Here is a 20,253-nt window from a genome sequence, read left to right as displayed (position 1 = left end):
TGCATCAGGTATAACGCTTCAGAGGACAATGGATGTGTATAATGTAAGAGGATTAATACATGACTACATGGCACAAGATTGTATATAAGTGAAATACAGTATAACACTTCAATTATTTTGCGTCCTACACTCCCACGCAGAACAGATTGCACCAGGCAGAAAAACATATGTGGAAATGCCTCACATTGACAGTACACATCTGTTTTCAGAAGACCTAGTATAATCACATGCCATCCAGTTGTACATATTTGAATAATAATATGCCATCCTTCACCTCCGTATTATAATAGTTACGAATTTAAAAGAGATTCAGGCTTTAATGACATTGTATAGATTGTCTTCATCTTATGCAGAAATATTGTGCTTCATTAACTTCAACTATTAGTTTTGCTTTATGCTTCCAACTCTATGGGTTAAAGTGGATATGTTGCATCACATGTCTTGACTTGATTCAATTTGTCACTCTAGTTTTTACTGTCACTTTCTCAGTCATCCCTCTCAAGCAAACAAGCGCAAACACACCCCCCCACGCGCAAACACTACACAACACACACACACACACACACACACACACACACACACACACACACACACACACACACACACACACACACACACACACACACACACACACACACACACACACACACACACACACACACACACACACACACACACACACACACACACACACACACACACACACCACACACAACACACACACAGGTTTCTCACCTCTTTGGTGACGTTGTCTTGGACCAGGCTGTAGAGGGGCACCACGCGGCTGACTTCCAGCAGCACAGGGATGGGGGAAGGCGGCTCTCCACTCCTGCTGTTACCGGTGCGGCCTCTCCCTGACAGCCCTCCCACCACGGCCTGGTGATGGCACAGGTGGCAGCCAGCTGGACAGCTGCCCTTCTCCTCGCAGCGGATCTCCACGCCACTCACCATGTCGTCAGACAACAGCTGGCTCTTCTGCATTGCTGACAGGTAGCTGATGAAGGGGACCGACTTCAGCTCACGCCGCGCACCGCCACTAACCCCTTGGTCTGTCGCCTCTGGAGGGTTAAACAAGAGAAGAAGGGAGGGTATGGGTAGGAGGGGGTGCAGATAAGGATAAGCCAAGTTAACAAAAACAAGCATTTACTTTAGGGGATGAAGGAAAACAGCTTAATCTTGTTATATGCAAATTGTAAAAACAATCCCTGTTTCCCGTACTTTCTGTAATCTTTTTTTCCATAAAACTATTTATGTATCGTAAAGTGTAAAATCTAAAAAAAGAATCACATTCCCTCAGTTGCATAATGCATCCACTTACTTTTACTTGCTGCCAAGGGGAAGAAGAAAAAACAACAACTAATTCCTTACTGTCATCAGCTTTCATAGACAAAGGATGAATGGGGTGGGGGGGGGGTGTCACTTGCTTCTTTCTATTACCACAGTTTGATGTTATCACTGAAGTAAGAAGGGATTTGTTTCCCCCGATTTACTCTTTCAGTGGGGAAAACAACACACCATGCGGAAAGAAGAGGCAGCGACAGAAGCAGGGGAGGAGTAGAAACAGGAGGAAATGATACTTTGGTGTTGAGTGTTTCATTTGGAGGACACATCAGGCCACATGTTACAGTGGAGCATATCTTCCATCTGGGCTGATGTGGCAGATGTGCTTTAGTGTCTATTTGCTTCACAAGAGGAGAGGACACATGTGTGAGTTTTAAGTGATACGGTGTCATTTACAGTGAAAAATAACCATATTAAAATTGGAATTACTGTATAATGATGTATCTTTGAGACATGACTTATCATATGTGAGTGGAAACCACACAGCATGAGAAATGTATTTGCACACATTTGATTTCACTCCTCAAACCCTCGATGTTGCAGTTAAATACACTGCACATGTCTTATACTGTATATAGAGGTGTAGGTTGCCAGAGTATTAAGTAACATACACCCTATGTAGATTAATGAAGCTTTTTAGTTGAAATTGAAGAAAAAAAACCTCAGCCCCTAGCACAAGAGTATAAACACACAAATCTGCAAATGTTTAGGTTACAATCTTACACCCCCATTGACGTTAATACAGAGGCACATGGATGTATGAAGGAGATTACCCATGCATACAGAATTTCATAAGCGTATATATGCACACACACAAAGACCAAGAAAAATAAGGGAAACCCTAAACCCAAAGGAAGTGGGTAAGAGAGCAGGAAAAGCCCTTGACATTACTCAAGGTGGGGTAATTGGGACCAATTAGGGTTAATATTTTTAAATGACTTATTTCCTGTTAACCATTTTAATGATAGTGAAATCCAACATCCCTTAAACTACTGGCAGTGGCAGAAATACAGTGCATGAACCCAAATGTGTTTGTTTGAGAGACGGAGTGAAACTTGTCTAAATGTTTCTGCATGAGCAATTTCACATGGACTCCTATAACATCAACAATATTAAATACGTTGCCCCAAGACATGAAAGGGGTGTGTAAACTTTCAACCATTCATTTCTCAAAGACAAACACATGCGCTTTACCAGCAGGTATTTCAAAGTTACGAAAAAACAGAACACGGATGGGGGTGTTTTCAAGGACTCTTTTTTTGTAGTTATATTAGCAGGAGAAAAATACTATATATGTCAAGTATATTTGACATTACAACTATGCAATTTGAAACCAAAATACTTTGATGTAACAAAAAATGCTGAAAATAATAATTCATGTGATTACATAGCAATACTGTACAAAGTATGTTATATTGTACAAACGTTAATAATTCAAATGTGCATAGGAAGTTGTTCAATCATTTATATTTACACATTAACACATTAAATTATTGTCTAATGAAAGGGATAAAGATAAAGAAAACAAGTAAAGTTGCTTTCATAACATACAGTAACTGAGTTTTTTGACATCCGTAGAAAATAAAATAGCTGTAGAATATTTTGGGCAATTACTGGGGTCATAAGTCCATTGGCTATAATAGAGATACTAAACATGTTTATCTAACAATAATTACATAGATAAACAAGTGTCATATCACATTTTTACACACAATCTGAACGTGAGGTCACTGAAAATGCCCAAAATCACCAGAAAGAACATTAAGGACATGACCCTGGTTTGTGTGAGGGAAAGAATTGAATCAGTACATACAGTACATTTATTTATTTATATATGTCTTTGCAGCTTATTCCTGGCGTGCGTATGTAAGACACTGGGAGGCAGTTGAAAGGGTAGTTGGTAACCTCATGTGCAACAGTATGTAAACAGGCTCAAGGGGTGGCCCAAGAGCCCAATTACATGCACTTCTTGAGGCAACACAGACACAGTAAAAAGAGCTGTCTTCACCGAGCTCCTACAATAAAGCCCTATAGCTCAGGTTGGCTGTGGATAGCCATTATAATTCACTCCTACCCCCTTAAACTCAATACAATTGTTTTCATCTATGTAAACAAATGCATTTGATGAAAGATGTGGAACTGACATGTATTGGCAGAGAAAATAGCCAGGAGAAAACGTAGCCAAGTGTGATTGTCAGTGTTTACATTTTTTAGACTTTGGTCTTTTTTTTCAAGACTCTTAACTGTCTTATATTAAGGCTGGTAGCAACTGCTGTAACATATAATTTCCATCTGGGATTACTATGTAAGTACTTTGTCTGTGTGTCTGTTTATTGATGTGTATGCAATGTAAAGTTCCATCTGAACAACAGTGACACCCTTCACAAGGAGAAATTAAATAGGACCATGTGTATTTTTGGAGTGGCTATTCATTTGGCCTTTTAATTAACTTATAAACGATGACATCTCTTTGCTATGTGGAGTTATTTGGTGGTGGCTGACACTTGGCTATCATCAAACATAGTGAAGAGATACATGGAGTGAATTTCCTAGCCATTGATCTTGCACTGGCTTTGTTCATTAAAACGTCTTTGTGGACTTGTTGCAGTATAATTACTCATGAGGGACACGTCGCCTCTGGCCAGGGCTATGTTGCCCAGGCAACAACAGCAAAGGTGTCAGATGTCTTCCGAAGCAATTTATGCTGTTAGATGTGGATACTTTTGGCATTGTTGTTTTCACTTTATTAAAACAGCTGCTTGTGCTACATGTTGCACCGTTTTCCGATTTGAGCAAACCCTTGTTAGTAGTTTATATTCTTGTATATAATTGTACAAAGTCTTTCACACATTTGTATCTGTGTGTGACTTGTACAATGTCAACAAAGTCTACTTCATTTCACCTTTGTAATATATTGCCATTAACTATTCAAACATAATTTACTAGGGAAATACAAATACATATACATGTATTGAATATGTTAAATAAATTCAAAAATAAAATAAACTAGTAGTTTAAAATAATTTTGCAGTGGGTTACTTACTTCTAGTTCTTCATTAATAACTTCCCAGTGATTTAAACAGTTGTAGTAATGCTTTTTATATTTAATTTGTTTATGTGACCATTACTTGTAATTTAACCTGTTTAGTTCGGTTTTGACAAGTGAAAAGGGGGGCTAAAGATGTAAAGTTATATTGTAATTAATGTAATTGTATTGTAAGTATCCCTTTAGCTTTGCTGCAGTTAACTTCTCTCGGTGTGCAGTTTGTGGTAGCTTGCTTTGTTGTGCTCATATAGAAAAACCAGATAGATTGTGTCAGATTAATTTACTCTTCCTGTGTGCAGAAATGTTGCATGGGCATCTTCTCAAAGACTTATTCTGACATCTAGTGGTCATTTTATACAATTACGTCTCACGTCTAAAAACAAACATGTCACCACACCTGGATGTTTTAAAATGCAGTACTTCAGGTTTCTCTCTAGCTCTCTCTGTACAATTGTTTGCTCAGTTTGAGGTCTGTTTTCTTCTTTACTCAATAGACCCAGTTTATATATGTGTTTTTTTGGAGGATGAACTGTTACAACAAGGAAGTAATGTCTTCCTTTTAAACTCTACAGTCATTGCAGGATCAATAAGGACAATTTTAACCTATATTGTAGCCTACTTATATTGTAACTCTTAACGGGATTAGGGACTGTGCATGGCAATATACATATTTTTATGAAACACGTGACAATCTGATGTGTCTGAATATGGGCACATCGGGATTAAGCCAAATGAAAGATAGTCCAATTATATAAATCTTAATATTCAACATATTCCATGGCCTGCAACAATATTACGAGTGTGCCATCAGGATCAGGACCCTGGCGTGCCCTTGTGCAAGCCCACACAGCAGCCAATCAAAACAGACGTCAGGCTCTGAACTGTGCGTATTGCGTAACACTGCGTACGTGACGTCGTCCACATTGCAGTCTCTTAGCAGCTGCAGCAGTAGCACAAACACAGCCCGCCCATCAAAACCTCTGAACTTCCAACCAGCTAAAATTGAAGACAAGGTAATGTTTTCATCATGAATATTTCAAAGAGACACCTTACCATCAACCGCAAGTCGTATTCTCGAATGCTCGTTCATCCAAACCAGACGTGTGATGATGACTGACTGACATTGTCGCGTTGTATCAAGTGACACGTTTGTTGTTTTGTCGAGAGGCCTACAATTAACTTGTCTACAATAAGGATATTCACCCGGAACTTCGTTTATAAGTATGTGCCGCAAGGTCCACCTATTTTTAGGCATCAACAGCACTTTCGTGCCCAGTTAGCTTGCTTATTCATTGCTAGTAATTATGGCGTCGGACGATCGTGTGTCCAAGCTAAATATCAACAATTAGCTTAACGTGCCTGCCCTTTATAACCAGTGTTTCATTGTGAACGTTTATTCTCTTTAGCAGCACTATGATGTAATCAGCTGTAATCAAAATCAGCTCGTAAAAAACACACGTTGACTAACGTTAGATAGTTGTCAGTGAATGGTTTCCCAGTTAACTCGTCGCCACATAAGTAATGTTTGTTTATGTCAGCCAAACCGCTAACAACTACCTACTTTTAAAAAGAGAAAACACTAGTTCGCTGTGCTTGTTATAACTGTCCACATACTCATTGGCATGGCATTAAATACCCTCCAAATTAGCCCAATAACATTAGCTTTGAGGCAAATATTTGCATTGTATAATTTATTTGTAATCACGTCAGTGATTGCATCACAGTATCAAACTATGCTACACTAAACTGCTACATGCATTAAAAACACAACTCTGTGGCATCATTATTTCAAACAGACACATTACAACCCTTTTGTGTTGTTTTTTGTCACTAAAGGAAAGGACCAACATGGAGGCAGCCTCTTACCCGCTGGACCCAGATCTATTGAGGGAGGTTCTTGAATGCCCTATCTGCCTGGAGACCTACAACCAGACTCAAAATGCGACCAACTCCTGCAGTGTGGTCACACAGTGTGCCGGCAGTGTCTAGAGAAGCTGTTGGCTAATACTATAAATGGTGTGCGCTGCCCCTTCTGTAGCAGAGTGTCCCGTATGAGCAGTATCTCCCAGCTGGCCGATAATCTCACTGTGCTCAAGATCCTTGATTGCACTACATCCTGCAGTGCTGCTACTGCTGCCTTAATGTGCAAGTCCTGCTACAACCGCTACCACGACAGTACTGCCATGACTGTGCCACATTCCTCTGCGAGCTCTGTAAGAAGAGGGCCACTGCATCAAGGACATTCAATACAGCCAATCAGGGTGGCCGCTGAGCAGCGTCGTAAAGAGCTCGGTGGCAAGCTGGCTTCTCTGCGTGATGTCATGAGTGAAATTCAGAAGAAAAAATCAACTATTGACAACATTTCCAAGTCCTTGAGACTAAAGTACCAGGCAGTGCAGCAGGACTACGTGTCAGCTGAGCTACGTCTTCAAGAGGAACTCGGCCGGTCTCGAAGGACATTCACAACTTCCATGGCAGAAGTGGAGAAGCTAAATGGGCAGGTCTTGGAGGAGCAGACATACCACCTTAACATTGCAGAGGTAAAAGTGGTGTCACGCTGCGATTATCTGACAATGCTGGTGAGGCAGAGTGATATCGCTTTGCTAAAGGATGATGGCGAAGGCAGAGATGATGAAGAGATAGATTTGAGTAGCAGCTTGCCCACCATGTTTCAGCTGCAAGAGCCCGAGCTGGTCCGAACAGAGCACACTAAACCTGTAGAAGTGGGCCAAGTTACCACAAACACTTATACTGTCAATACAGAGGATGAGGAGAGTGGGCTGGAGGTTGCACTTGAGGGTGATCTAGAGAGTGTAGCTGGGGCAATGGGGGCTACAGGTGGTGGAAGGGGGGCTCCATTGGACCTTTACAGAGACATTGACATGTTTGCCACTATAGAAGAGGCAGCATGTGGTTCACCAAGCAGCTTTAAGTCAAAGTCCATGGATGCAGGCGGGGGGTCACCTGGAGGGGCTGGGGCAAGTGCAGGCCCCCAAGTCTGCCAGTTTGTGAAGAAGATGGGCTGCAAGGGAGCGCTACCTGGCACCTTCAATTTACCAGTCAGCATCTGTGTGACTCCACACGGTGAGGTCCTGGTGGCTGACCGTGGAAACTACCGCATCCAGATCTTCAACCGCAAAGGTTTCCAGCGTGAGATCCGCCGCAACGCCAGTAGCATCGACAACTTTGTTCTGAGCTTCCTCGGAGCTGATCTGCCCAACCTCATCCCCTTATCCATTGCCGTCACTCCTCAAGGCCTGATTGGGATCACAGACAACTACGATAACTCAGTTAAGGTCTACACTATGGATGGACAATGTGTGGCCTGCCATAAGACGCAGCTGATTAAACCCTGGGGCATTACTGCCACGCCATCAGGCCAGTTTGTTGTGTCAGATGTGGAAGGGGGCAAACTATGGTGTCTAACAGTGGACCGCAATGTAGGTGTGGTCAGCTACAACCGATTGTGCTCTGCTGTGCGGCCAAAGTTTGTGACGTGCGATGCGGCTGGAACAGTCTATTTCACCCAGGGTCTAGCCCTGAACTTTGAGAAACGTCACAATGAGCCCTACCTCGAAGGTGGCTTTTCTATTGGCTCTGTAGATAAAGAGGGTCAGCTGGGAAAGCAGCTCAGTCACTTCTTCTCAGAGAATGAGGACTTCCGCTGCATCACCGGTATGTGTGTGGATATCAATGGGGATTTGCTGGTAACGGACAGTGGCAGAAAAGAAATCCTCCAGTTTCCCAAAGAGGGTGGATTCAAAGTTCTCATCCAGGAAGGTCTGACCTGCCCTGTAGGAGTGGTCACGACCCAGAAAGGACAGCTGCTGGTGCTTGATTGTTGGGACCACTGTGTCAAAGTCTACACTTACCTTCAGAGGAGGCACTCCTCCACTTCCTAGAGGACAATTCAGATGTATTAGGTATGTGTTGGAAAGCGTGTTTGAAAAAGGTAGACTCACACTGTAACCTGTCACTTTAGTTTGGCTGCAGACCAAACGAGTCTTTTTTGGGTTATTAAATGAGAAATATAGTCAAACTGGTTTAGTTTGAAACCCACTGCATTTTATTGTAATCAAATAAAATGATGCTACTTAAGCTGCCTATTATCTAATAATTTAAATGAAAAACAAAACTTGGTAAATTGTTTTACTACAAATAATACTTGCAATAGTTGTCAATAGAAGCCAACAATTGTGAGGCTGCTGCAGTCACAGTTTACTGATACGTGCACCATTCAGCCGGAGTGTGTGTGATGTATGGCTTTCACTAATCTGGCTCAGACATGCAACAAAGAATATGATAAAGAAAAGCTGACAGATTTGCATATAAAATGAAGCATACCAAGGCTTTGGGCCTGTGAAGCACTTTATTATTGACAAACACTGTTTTCCTAGTGTGAGGTTTTAGTAGCACAGGCTAACATTGATGTTGCTGAATGCAGCAGGCGCTTTAAATGTTTACTGTGCAGTTAGCTAATGGCAAACAGTAAAAGTATACAAATTCATTGGATTTCATTCAGGGAACATTAGCTTAGAATATTATCTTACTACAGGATAGAGGGTTGAAAACTAAATTACAACATGATAGGCAATGGTGTCATTTTCCTGGCTGCTGCGGGTTAACACTTCTTTGAGGGGAATGCAAACAGATACTGATGTTTAATTTGTAGGCCACATTATTATCATTTTGTCCTGGTACCTAATTAATACTGCCTAGCTAGCATATGTGCTGTGTATTTTGAATCAGCGCACCAGCTTAAAAAGCAAATATTACAAAAAAGCTAATGTATGATCTACAAACAAAAAATGTTCTGTCCATTCTTTCATTCAACCTCTCCATGTGAGTTACAAGCCACTGCCTCACTTGTGTCCTAGGAGGCAGGCTAACCTTCTGCAAGATAACATGTCATCTGCCCCATACTGTATCCTATTTTAGTTGTACTTCAGTCAAACGTATACAATTTCAGGCCTCTACATCACCTTCTGTTTGCCTTTCATTTAACCTGAACCATGAAAGTAGCTTTGATCACTTACACTGTAGCTCCTTTTCTAATTCCCACTTGTCAGACAGAATTGTGTCCATTGTTATTAGCGTACCAAATGTTCAAGATCATTTTTATAACATGAAAGGCTTTAAATTGCATTATTATTATTTTATTATCTAAGGACTAACCTTCAACTAAATCATGCAATCTTCTATCAATTACTTTTTCCAGTAAAGCCGACACCAAAAAATAGCTCTAGCACCTGGACCACATAATCACACATCAGGTATTTTTACAACCGTTGTTCAAACCTCTTCCAGAGAACCTTTCCATGCCTGGTCTGTGGTTACACAATCTTTATGGGAAAACCTGCAGGAGTGTTCAGAATATCATTGCAAATATAATAATATGAGGTGAATACTCACACACCAAACCTGGCTCTGTTGGTTGCATGTTGCTATGTCACCATCAGGTTTTTATTTAACACTAGACAACTTGCAACCTGAGACAACAGCCATATACCGTGTTCTTGAATAAGTGGAAGTCAACATTAAATTCATCTTCAGCTTAACTGATTTCTGGGTCCATATGAAGCATTAGAAAGCTGCTTTTGTCAGGTAAAATACAAATAAAAAAAGACACTTTTAAATCGTAATATTTTGTGAAATATGGGGAATCAAATTAATCATTGAAACCCCGCCCTGTTTGTATCTGATGTCCTTAAATTCGTAGATAGTTAATATGCCTTCCTGCCAATACCTATCTTCTTGATATGCTCATAAGAGTTTATCACTAACTCAGCCTTAAACATGGTTTCACAAAACTGACCTTAACTCTGCACCTGGAGCCCTATTCAACAGAAGAATACAAATATATTTAAAACATCTGACTGTGTTGTAAACAATAATTGTGTGTGATATTTCAAATAAGTAAAGTGTTGAGGTCAAGGAATAAATAGATCTGAATTTGAGTACACGGTGAAGTTAGTTATTTCCTTGTGCTTTTTCACTTTACATTACATATTTGTTTTAATTGTTATGCCAATTACAACACTAAAGTATAGCTGTGATTCAAGATTGTCTCAGCTGCATGTCAACCTTGCCATACAAACACTGTTCTTGAGTCACTTTATTCATGGTAATAGAAGTAGTTATCACTAGAAATTCAAACGTTAGACAGAAATGCTATGAGAAAAATCAAGTGTCCTTGTGTCAGTGTTACTGAATACGTATTTTTCCATGTAATTGAAGAGAAATGTTTCCCTTCGATGATTTATACCAATGGATCTTAATACCGCCATGTGTCCACACCTTATATTCATGAACCAAACTCCCAAGTGTTTCAGGTGTATTGACCTTTGGAGGCTGTGCATTTTACACAGCACAGACATCTTTATGTAGTCATATTCATGTTTGTATTGTTGATTATCTGAGTGCAATAAACATTTACGAAACAACTAAAATACATGGATGATTATTGTGTCCTCATTTATTACATATGTATAGTCATACAATTGTATGTTTTCTTTGTGACTGTATTTAAAGCATACCTCTTTTTGGTCCATACTTTGCCACTTTTTGAGTTCCATTCATTTTCAGTTCATGCTGAGATAAGTGGTGGGTGACAATAATATCCAGGATGATTCTAAGTTTCTAAAGCATTACACATTCACTTTAAGGCCTAGCCATGTCTTGATGTCGGGTTCGAAGAAGTATTCAGATCCTTTACTTCAGTAAAAGTATAAAAACATCAACAAATAGATTCCAATGAAAGTACATAAGTAATATCAACAACATAAGTTAATGTAGCTAAAAAACACTTCTTGAAACAGCATTTTGTCAATCAGATTTAGTGATGCATTTCAGAATTAATTTTCTCATAATCAATTTGGTTGAAATTAAATCTAATCCCTGACACATGGATAATGTCCCTTTCATAAAGCATAGTACTTCTCTGTGCGTTTTCAATCCTGGTCCTCCTCGACCCAAAAATATGTTTTCTTTTTACAACAAAGTGTCTTTTTTTTAAAACCCAGTTTCCAGCCATACTGATTGGCCGGACTGAAAAGGAGCACTTTTTAGGATCACGGATTAAAAAAAACACCATTTAAAATGGAACAGTGCTGCTCCGAATATGCTTTCAGGCTGTTAAGTCACACTGATGATTAATTCAATCCATGCAGAGCTTGTGTTGCCTTTTCACCAGAAGGAGAATCTGGGCAGGATACAATCTTTAAACATAACCAAGTTTAATTTATAGTCTGACAAAGTATGACCTGGCTCTACTTTTCTTCAGTGTGTATTTGTATGAAATGGAGTTCCTTGACTTAGAACATGTTTGCTTTATTTAGTTACATTTGAAACTCCTGGAGGCACCCTAGTGTTATCCATACCCACACAGTACAATTATATGAACAATTCCCCTTTGGCAGATCCCCCTTTCCTCTAAAATGAATATGAAAATAGGTCAATTCATCCCTCTATAATTCAGCACTAAATCTTTTTGGCCTTCTACCTGTGTGTGAGCACACACTCACCTTTCTGGTACTGCAGCCAGAGTTGCTGCTGGGCCTTCTTGCTGGGAAAGTAGATGCTGCAACCGAGCTCAGAGCCGTACAGCGCCTCAGACACGTAGTGGCTGCCATATTGATGGAGAAAAGCCAGCAGCTCCTCGCGTGTGCTCTCAGCTGACAGTGTCTTCAGCACCTTAGAAAAGCCTACCAGGTCAAGAAGGAGATGGTAAAGTAGAGATTTTTGTATGGGGTTGGATATTCAGCCTAATGGTGCACATGTGTTGTGATCTGAAAATCAGGATTATTGAATGCAGAAAGCTTCACAAATAATGAGAATGAAAGGTAGGTTGACTAAATATGCAGAATATACTGTATATTAAAGCTGTTTAGTCTGGTAGAAGTTATTGATTAATTATTATCACTTATATTGAGGTGCTTTGTTATGCTAGGAAATCACAAGGTCACATTATTGAGGCACTGACCTGTAGATAAGGTGATGGAGCTGAGTTTGACTTTGTACAGATTGCTGCGCACTCTCCACTGTTGAACCATAGGATAGCCTGCTGCCTCACTGAATTGGGCATCCCCTAAGAATAAAAACAAATTAAACAAGGAGAAAAATTAATACCAAAAGAGAGATGCAATAAATACAACAAACAGAACAATTTAAAACACATTATAAAACTCAGAAAGTAGCTGGAATTCAAGATACATGAGTACATAAATAAAAATCCAGAATTTCATTTGGAACCTATTATTGCCATTTCATTATTTATTATCACAGCCTATATCCCAGCTGCGCCCGGATCAATGGCAGATATAGAGTGCAAGCAACTCCAATTGGATTGCTGACATTAGAAGAGGGAGCAATCTCGCCTTTCACTACAATTCAATTACCAAACTTTCACACCAGTTTAGAAATAAAGCCACAAAAGTGAAGAGCAAGGGAAACAAAATAAATGAACTGCTTACGCGAACCTTGATCCTTTACCTCCGCAAAATGGTTTACACCCGAGACAAAGGCAATTTAGTTTCTAAAGTGTGTGTGTGTGGTGTGTGTGTGTGTGTGTGTGGTGTGTGTGTGTGTGTGTGTGTGTGTGTGTGTGTATGTCCAGTATGGTGAACGCAGAGCCCAAGTATAAATCTCAGGGGTCAATTTGGATCAAATGCCAATTTAGCTAATGGAGGGATTAAGGAGCAGAGTTGGGGCAGGTTTCAAGCCAAATGTCTAAGTGACTCTTTTCCCCCCCAAGATGGGGTGGAACAGTCACGGAAAGGATAAAAGGATGAAGCATCAGGCCCGGCACACGTGCATGTGTGTGTGGAGAGTTTATACTTAATACTTTGTGTTTATGAAAGTGTGGCCCAATTCCAATCCACCCCCTACCCCTACACACTACCCATCCGTTTGCGCGGAGGGTCCGCCACATTAAGTGCTGTTCCAAACCTACGAGTGTGGAGGGGGAGTGGGCTATCAAGCCTTCAAACGAGTCTGCATCGGTGCTGACTTCACCTGCTGCCCTACCTGACCGGACTCAACGCTGTGTGTGTCCGTCAGGAAACAAGCTGTTTACAAACAGTTCCTGCAAACATTCACTGATAAATTGCGATGTTAACAACCTCATGATAACCTCAAATATTTTTTAACTTATCATACTTGTAAATACAAGTATGATCCTAAGTCATACCTATGCATTTTATTATAAAGTTGTGTATATTTACAGACTGTTGCAAAAACTAAGAAGCTTATAAACAACAGGTTTAAAACACAATTAAAGATGTTTGGAGTTTTATTTTAGTTATTAATTAAAAATGTTGTCCAAGAGATGCTGATTTGAAACCGTTTTTGATTTGATGACCAGTGACCATGAATAGAATGGGTCGTAGAAAGATAATAGAGCTGCCACCTGATAAAGCAATGACTCAAATCTATTTGTCTGAAACTTTCAACAAGACAAGAGAAAAAGACCCCAAACTCACTCACCTGTGAGGAGCTGCATGTTGGGCAGGGGCTCGGACAACACCCCCCGACATTGTTCCTCGACTGGCAAGGGGATGACCATGAGACCGTCGGCTAGCTGCGGAAAGTCCTTGATGAAGTTGTTGTCCCTGATGGGGAGAGAGAGAGAAAGAAGGCCATAATTTATCACTCAAACATGAGGTAGCAGTTTACTTGACAATTAAGAGATTCAATATTACAAGGCTATCATCTCAGTACAAAGAATTTGTATAAAAAAGACAGACCCTGGGCACCTGGGCCTGTATATTCGTGGTATTTTGGCTGCACAATACTTAATAATACATGAAAACAACTAAACAACAATACATCCAGACATGTTTCCGTGCATGGCAGCTGCTCGCCTCCTGAATCATTCAGAAACATAATTCAATGCGTTATTTTTCCTGCATCTTTCTCTACGATACTATTTTATTTGATCAATAAAGTAATAGACTCATTGGTGGCTAAACATGAGTGAGAAATATACTGTATTATCTACACATTAAAGTGTAGACTCTAGTCATGTTGGTTATTCATTCCATCCACAAGTGACAGAATTAACTCACTGCTTGGGTTAACATCAATAACATGGGTACAAAGTCAAAATGTGTGTGTTTGATACTTGGCAGACAAATAAAGTAAACAGCTGTGTCCTCATATTTGAGGGCTGGGTAGAGAGCTGCATGCAAAGATAAGATAGACCCCTTGGAATCTCTCTCTTTCTCTCTGCTAGAGATGATAAGTACAAGAAAGAATTTCAAAGTTAAAGGAAGCGCGAGGGAAGGGAAGAGGAAAACAACACACATAACATCTATCTATGATAGTGAGAGGTTGCAAAGAAAACAAGTGGATGCAAATGGAGAATATATATCTAAATGGATGCGTTATTCACTAAACAGAGCCTTTTTCACTTTCCCATCTATTTGCACTGTCGTAGTATATCACAGTGGACAAATCACTTGCAAAATAAATAGCAGTAGTCCAACAAGTAGAGAGATGGTGCATGTTCCGTTCCATTTTTCTTGAGTGGATAGACCGTTCTGGTTGAACCAAAGCAGTTGCAGTTCATCTCCTGTCAAAAAGATGAGTTGTCCTGCTGCGTTTGAAGAGAATGGCAAGCAGCAGCAGCAACCTCTCCCATAATCCACTTTTATGGGACCAAGGCTCAGAGCGCAGACCTTGTGCCACAGAGACCCCTCTCGGTTCTCTTTCTCTCTCTTTTTCCTCCTCTTACCACAAAGCCTGTTAGAAGCAATCACAGCCTTAGTGTTACAGTGCAGGGATGGGAGGATTGACTCAAGGGCAGAGGATGAGAGAAAGAGAAGAGGTGGCAGTAAAAAGATCACAGTGGCTTATTCTCACAGAAAACATATTGATTGCTAAATTAAATCAGCCAGGTTCACGCTGAGGCTCAGAGAACCTTAGGAGGTGTATGCACCAAGACGTTATCTAGCTTTATGGATTTTTTTTGGATCCCAATGTGGAATGCCTTTTTCTTTTCGGCCACTTTGCTGACACCACCCAGTCACATTCTAGGATTTGAAAGACATATGGTATAAGATGGCGATGTATCTCGTAGTTAACTGCATTTGCTGAAAAGTGAGAATTAATGGAGAATAAAAAAACGGTATAGCCTAGTGCCTCAGGTCTTTGCTGTGCCTGAGTTTACATAACATATTATATCCTTAACCTCCTAATACTTCTTCTTCAATCCTTGAGGGAAATAAACACCTCGAGCAAGGACAGATTGTTGTGGCATCTGTCCATGTTCGCACAGGTTCAGTTGCGATACAGTAAATTCTAAAGAGACGAAGTGTCAATCCTGTATATTTGTGATGTGTTGTTCTGTCAAGGCCACAGTTGCTTTCAGTAGTGTAGGAATGTGTATATAGCTAGAAGGGAGCTTAAAGCATCTATTCAGTACAGTGTTTATTAAAAGTGGAGGCATTGAAAAGTGTACTCCTTATCCCAGTATATGTATTTTATTTTTGAAGTGCTATGTTGCAATAAGCCATTTTTTTCTATCTTTCTTTGTAAAGAAAATCATGGTTGGCTTGCTCAAATAATGTATGAAAGGAAAAAAGGAGGAGGAGGAGACATTTATCTGTATTTCTACAACCCATCACACATTGTGGTGAATAAGATGAGCCAGTTGATTGTCTTTCAATAAAGATCTTCTCAATCTTACACAAATGGTAGCCATATGGATTCATTGTTAGCTGGCCATGGCTAACTTATCTCACCTAACTGATAAGATCTAAAAAACTATTCTCCATCTTCTCCACCCTCTTGGACCCTCCAAAAGCCCCTCCCCCTCCTCACTTCTGTCAAGCGACTTTGTTACCCACTTTGAAAAAAAGGTTGATGATATTCGCTCTTCTTTTTCTGACTCACCTTTACTCACCGCTGGGTCACCAGACCTTCCTTCCACCAACACACTTACCTCCTTTTCCCCTCTCTCTCCAAGTGAGGTTCTTACCCTCATTACCTCTGCCCGCCCTACCACCTGTCCTCTGGACCCTATCCCTTCAAACCTCCTTCAGACTATCGCTCCTGATATTCTACCGTTTCTCACCCATTTCATCAACACTTCTCTAACTTCTGGTCACTTTCCAAACAGTCTCAAGGAGGCAAGAGTAAACCCTCTCCTAAAGAAACCTACTCTCAACCCGTCTGATGTTATAAACTACAGGCCTGTCTCTCTCCTCCCATTCCTGTCTAAATCACTTGAACGCGCTGTCTTTAAACAACTCTCCTGTTATCTCCATCAGAATAACCTTCTGGATCCGCACCAGTCTGGTTTCAAGGCAGGTCACTCCACAGAAACTGCTCTCATTGCTGTCATGGAGGAATTGCACACTGCCAAAACTGCATCCCTCTCCTCTGTCATCATCCTGTTGGACCTGTCTGCTGCATTCGACACGGTGAATCATCAGATCCTCCTTCGCACTCTCCAAAAACTTGGAGTTTCAGGCTCTGCACTTTCCCTCCTCACCTCATATCTGAAAGACCGTACCTACAGGGTGACTTGGAGAGGGTCTGAGTCCCACCCTTGTCAATTAACTACAGGGGTCCCTCAGGCTCTGTTCTTGGTCCCCTCCTCTTCTCCGTGTACACAAACTCACTCGGATCAGTCATTAGCCCGCATGGTTTTTCATGCCACTGCTACGCTGATGACACCCAATTAATTCTGTCCTTTCCCCGCTCAGAGACCCAGGTCGTCGCACGCATCTCTGCTTGTCTAGCTGACATCTCTCAGTGGATGTCTGCACATCACCTCAAGCTCAACCTTGACAAGACTGAGCTGCTCTTCATTCCGGGAAAAGATTGTCCCACTCTTGACCTAACAATCAACATCGGCACCTCAGTTGTTTCCCCGACTCAGACTGCAAGGAATCTGGGTGTGACCCTAGATAACAACCTGTCCTTCACTGCAAACATAGCTGCCACAACCCGTTGCTGCAGATACACGCTTTACAACATCAGGAGGATACGTCCCCAGCTGACACAGAAAGCGACGCAGGTTCTGGTCCAGGCTCTCGTCATCTCACGCCTAGACTACTGCAACTCCCTCCTGGCTGGTCTACCTGCATGTGCCATCCGACCTCTGCAGCTCATCCAGAATGCAGCGGCTCGTCTGGTCTTCAACCTTCCTAAATTTTCCCACACCACTCCGCTCCTCCGCTCCCTTCACTGGCTTCCGGTAACTGCTAGAATCCACTTCAAGACACTGGTACTTGCTTAACATGCTGCGAATGGATCTGGCCCTTCGTACATCCAGGACATGGTTAAACCGTACACCCCAGCGCGTGCACTACGCTCTGCATCAGCCAAACGACTCGCTGCGCCCTCGCTGCGAGGGGGACCCAAGTTCCCATCAGCAAAAACACGTGGGTTTGCTGTCCTGGCTCCAAGATGGTGGAATGAGCTCCCCATTGACATCAGGACAGCAGATAGCTTGCACATCTTCCGGCGCAGACTGAAAACTCATCTCTTTCGACTCCACTTCGAGCGATAGAACTATTAACAAAGCACTTATATACTAATAAAGGACTGGCTTATCTAAAGCCAGTTGAGTAGCACTTGAAATGTTTTGGCTCTATGAAACCTGATGTACTTATATGATTCTGTTTTCTTCAAGGTTGTGTCTTCCTGGTCGAATGTACTTATTGTAAGTCGCTTTGGATAAAAGCGTCAGCTAAATGCAATGTAATGTAATAAGATCGACTTTCCTTAAACCAGCTTAATCACAACGAGCAAAAACCTGGCAATAGAGCTAATAGGAAACACTAATGTGTGTGGTAACCCGATGATATAGTGAGACCTAAATGAGAAAGAGCATAATTATTCATCATTATAAGTTACACCTTTTCCTGCAAGTACAAGTCAAAAAGCCTGCTGTGCAGCCACCAGCGTGAATTTGCTTACACAGCTGGGTCTTTTATATATTATTATAAACTCGTTGAGTTAGATTAATTAACAGTAAAGCAAGCAATGCTCTGAGCAATAAAATACAACAAACCTTCTTTGTAGCTTCCATGTTTCTACTTTAAGCTCATGATTACACTGAAGTCTGAACAACTGTGTGAGGTCTGCACTTTCCGAATGCCATTGTAGTTACTGGTGTAAAACATTTGTATTCATTTGTTGACGTGCTGTTCGTTTTCATTCTAACCCTGCACAAGTATAATTTTTTTTTCACATAGCAATACATTAATGTATGATAGCTGAATTCCAATATCTGTTCCAACATTTTTGAGTCCTTGCATTTGCCTCCTGACTTACTGCCAAATGCCGCACAATGCAATATGTTATACCAATCATAGGTAAAATAACACTTCAGTTTTGGTTTAATATGTGCAATAACCAACATATAATACAATTCACTAGTGAATGTATATCTAGAAAATAACACTCACACACTACACTGTCTCATACCTCTTCCAGGGATAAAGGTTACAATTTGAATGTTGGCTTTTATTCTTCTGCATCATTATGTCTGATTTACTCATCCAATTCCATCAAGCGTAAAGGCCTTAAATCAGGGGTGGGGAACCTTTTTCCTCTCAAGGGCCATTTCAATTTTTTCAACATCCTCCGGGGGCCGTAAAAAAAATATTGACCTCTGCTTAAAAATACTAAAATCACAGCCCATTCATTTCGCCTTTCTTTCATGCTGTGCAAAGACAAATCAACCTCTTAATCCAGATATCTTACCATGACTCGCGTATGCCAGGTTGTGGCATGACCACCAAAACAGAAAGATATGGACATATGTGTGCACATTTATTTAGTTTCCTATCGATGTGAACATGATTTAAGTGTGGGGGGGGAGATTTTTTTTTAAATGTTGAAGTTAAAAGCATCAATCTGGTGCACTTTGAGAGCAACATTAGGAGATCTATGGATACATCTCTCAACATCCATATGAAACAGAACTGTAAGCATATTTTCTTTTTCTTTATGGATATTTTACAAATCACTCCCCTTAGCATAGCTAGCTAACCAGATGCTAATAACAACAAAGTTATTGACTGTATGATCAGTATGACAGATGAGCAGATCGCCACCGGGCTTTGAACGCAAAAACTGCGGCATGTGTACGGCTCCTTATGGGTAGGCCTACTGCAATTTCTGAAGTGCTGGAGTGGCGTTCTGGTGCTCTCCGTCAGCACTACACCCCTGTCAGACGCGACATATACCACGTGACGACACGTTAGGCTCGTGTTGTGTTCAAGGACCCTGACCTTGGCCAGGAAAAACAGGTACTCGCTTGTTTAATTATTTTGCGGTCTAGATTTCTTAATTTATTTATTTTTGCGTGTGTTTATAAATTACCTCGAGTGTCAAACCAAATGGTCCCGCGGTCCGTATACGGCCCGGAGGCCGGAGGTTCCCCACCCCTGCCCAAGACATCTCCTAGCATTCATTAGCAGCTCCAAGCTGTGTGTTTATACTGTCAGGCTGCTGGTATTTTTCAATAGCAATTAAACCTTATTGAGGACTCCATTTGACAACAATCAAATATTAACAAAAGCTTTTTAAACCAGGATTATCTCTTCTAAATTAGGACATCCAGGTATCTAGCTCATTATTTTGAACACATACTCACCCGAACAGCCTCACACAACAACCTCCCGTACACAATAGACACTATGTGGGTCTGGACTTTATTGGGCAATGCGTAAACACTGGTGTATTTACTCATGTTTCATTCAGTACCCATGTCTGCTTATTAGAGGCAGTGGACACTGAGCTCCCTCCTGGCCAAACACTGTGGCAAAAACGTCCTATTTGTATGAGAATCTCCAAAACACTGACTTACAAATTAGATCTGGTGCGATACACATATCCCCGACCATTTCATG

General features: G+C 41.0%; 2 protein-coding genes across 3 annotated transcripts in view; one reads left to right on the top strand and one right to left on the bottom strand.

The window, feature by feature from the left end:
• The window catches only part of LOC117538710 (astrotactin-2-like), a 347,089-nt gene that overhangs the window by 49,995 nt on the left and 276,841 nt on the right, over window positions 1–20,253 (bottom strand). Inside the window, exons 14-17 of one of the 2 annotated variants that reach the window (XM_034204612.1) lie at window positions 13,871–13,995; window positions 12,369–12,473; window positions 11,911–12,090; window positions 736–1,058 (exon numbers count right to left, since the gene is read on the bottom strand). In XM_034204612.1, coding sequence (XP_034060503.1) covers window positions 736–1,058; window positions 11,911–12,090; window positions 12,369–12,473; window positions 13,871–13,995 — 733 coding nt within the window. Of the gene's footprint in view, window positions 1–735; window positions 1,059–5,440; window positions 5,832–11,910; window positions 12,091–12,368; window positions 12,474–13,870; window positions 13,996–20,253 lie in introns of those variants that run through there. The other variant, XM_034204619.1, reaches the window with a different exon arrangement.
• Window positions 6,236–10,575, top strand: LOC117538723 (E3 ubiquitin-protein ligase TRIM32-like). The gene is given in 5 exon segments (XM_034204630.1): window positions 6,236–6,326; window positions 6,329–6,550; window positions 6,553–6,604; window positions 6,606–9,324; window positions 9,410–10,575. Coding segments are annotated over 4 exon segments (2,049 nt in total). The 3' UTR covers window positions 8,290–9,324; window positions 9,410–10,575.

Source organism: Gymnodraco acuticeps, unplaced genomic scaffold (genome assembly GCF_902827175.1).
Source record: "Gymnodraco acuticeps unplaced genomic scaffold, fGymAcu1.1, whole genome shotgun sequence".
Lineage (NCBI taxonomy): Eukaryota > Metazoa > Chordata > Actinopteri > Perciformes > Bathydraconidae > Gymnodraco > Gymnodraco acuticeps.
The sequence above is the reverse complement of the archived record's forward strand: the minus strand, read 5'-3'. Positions and strand labels throughout refer to the sequence as shown.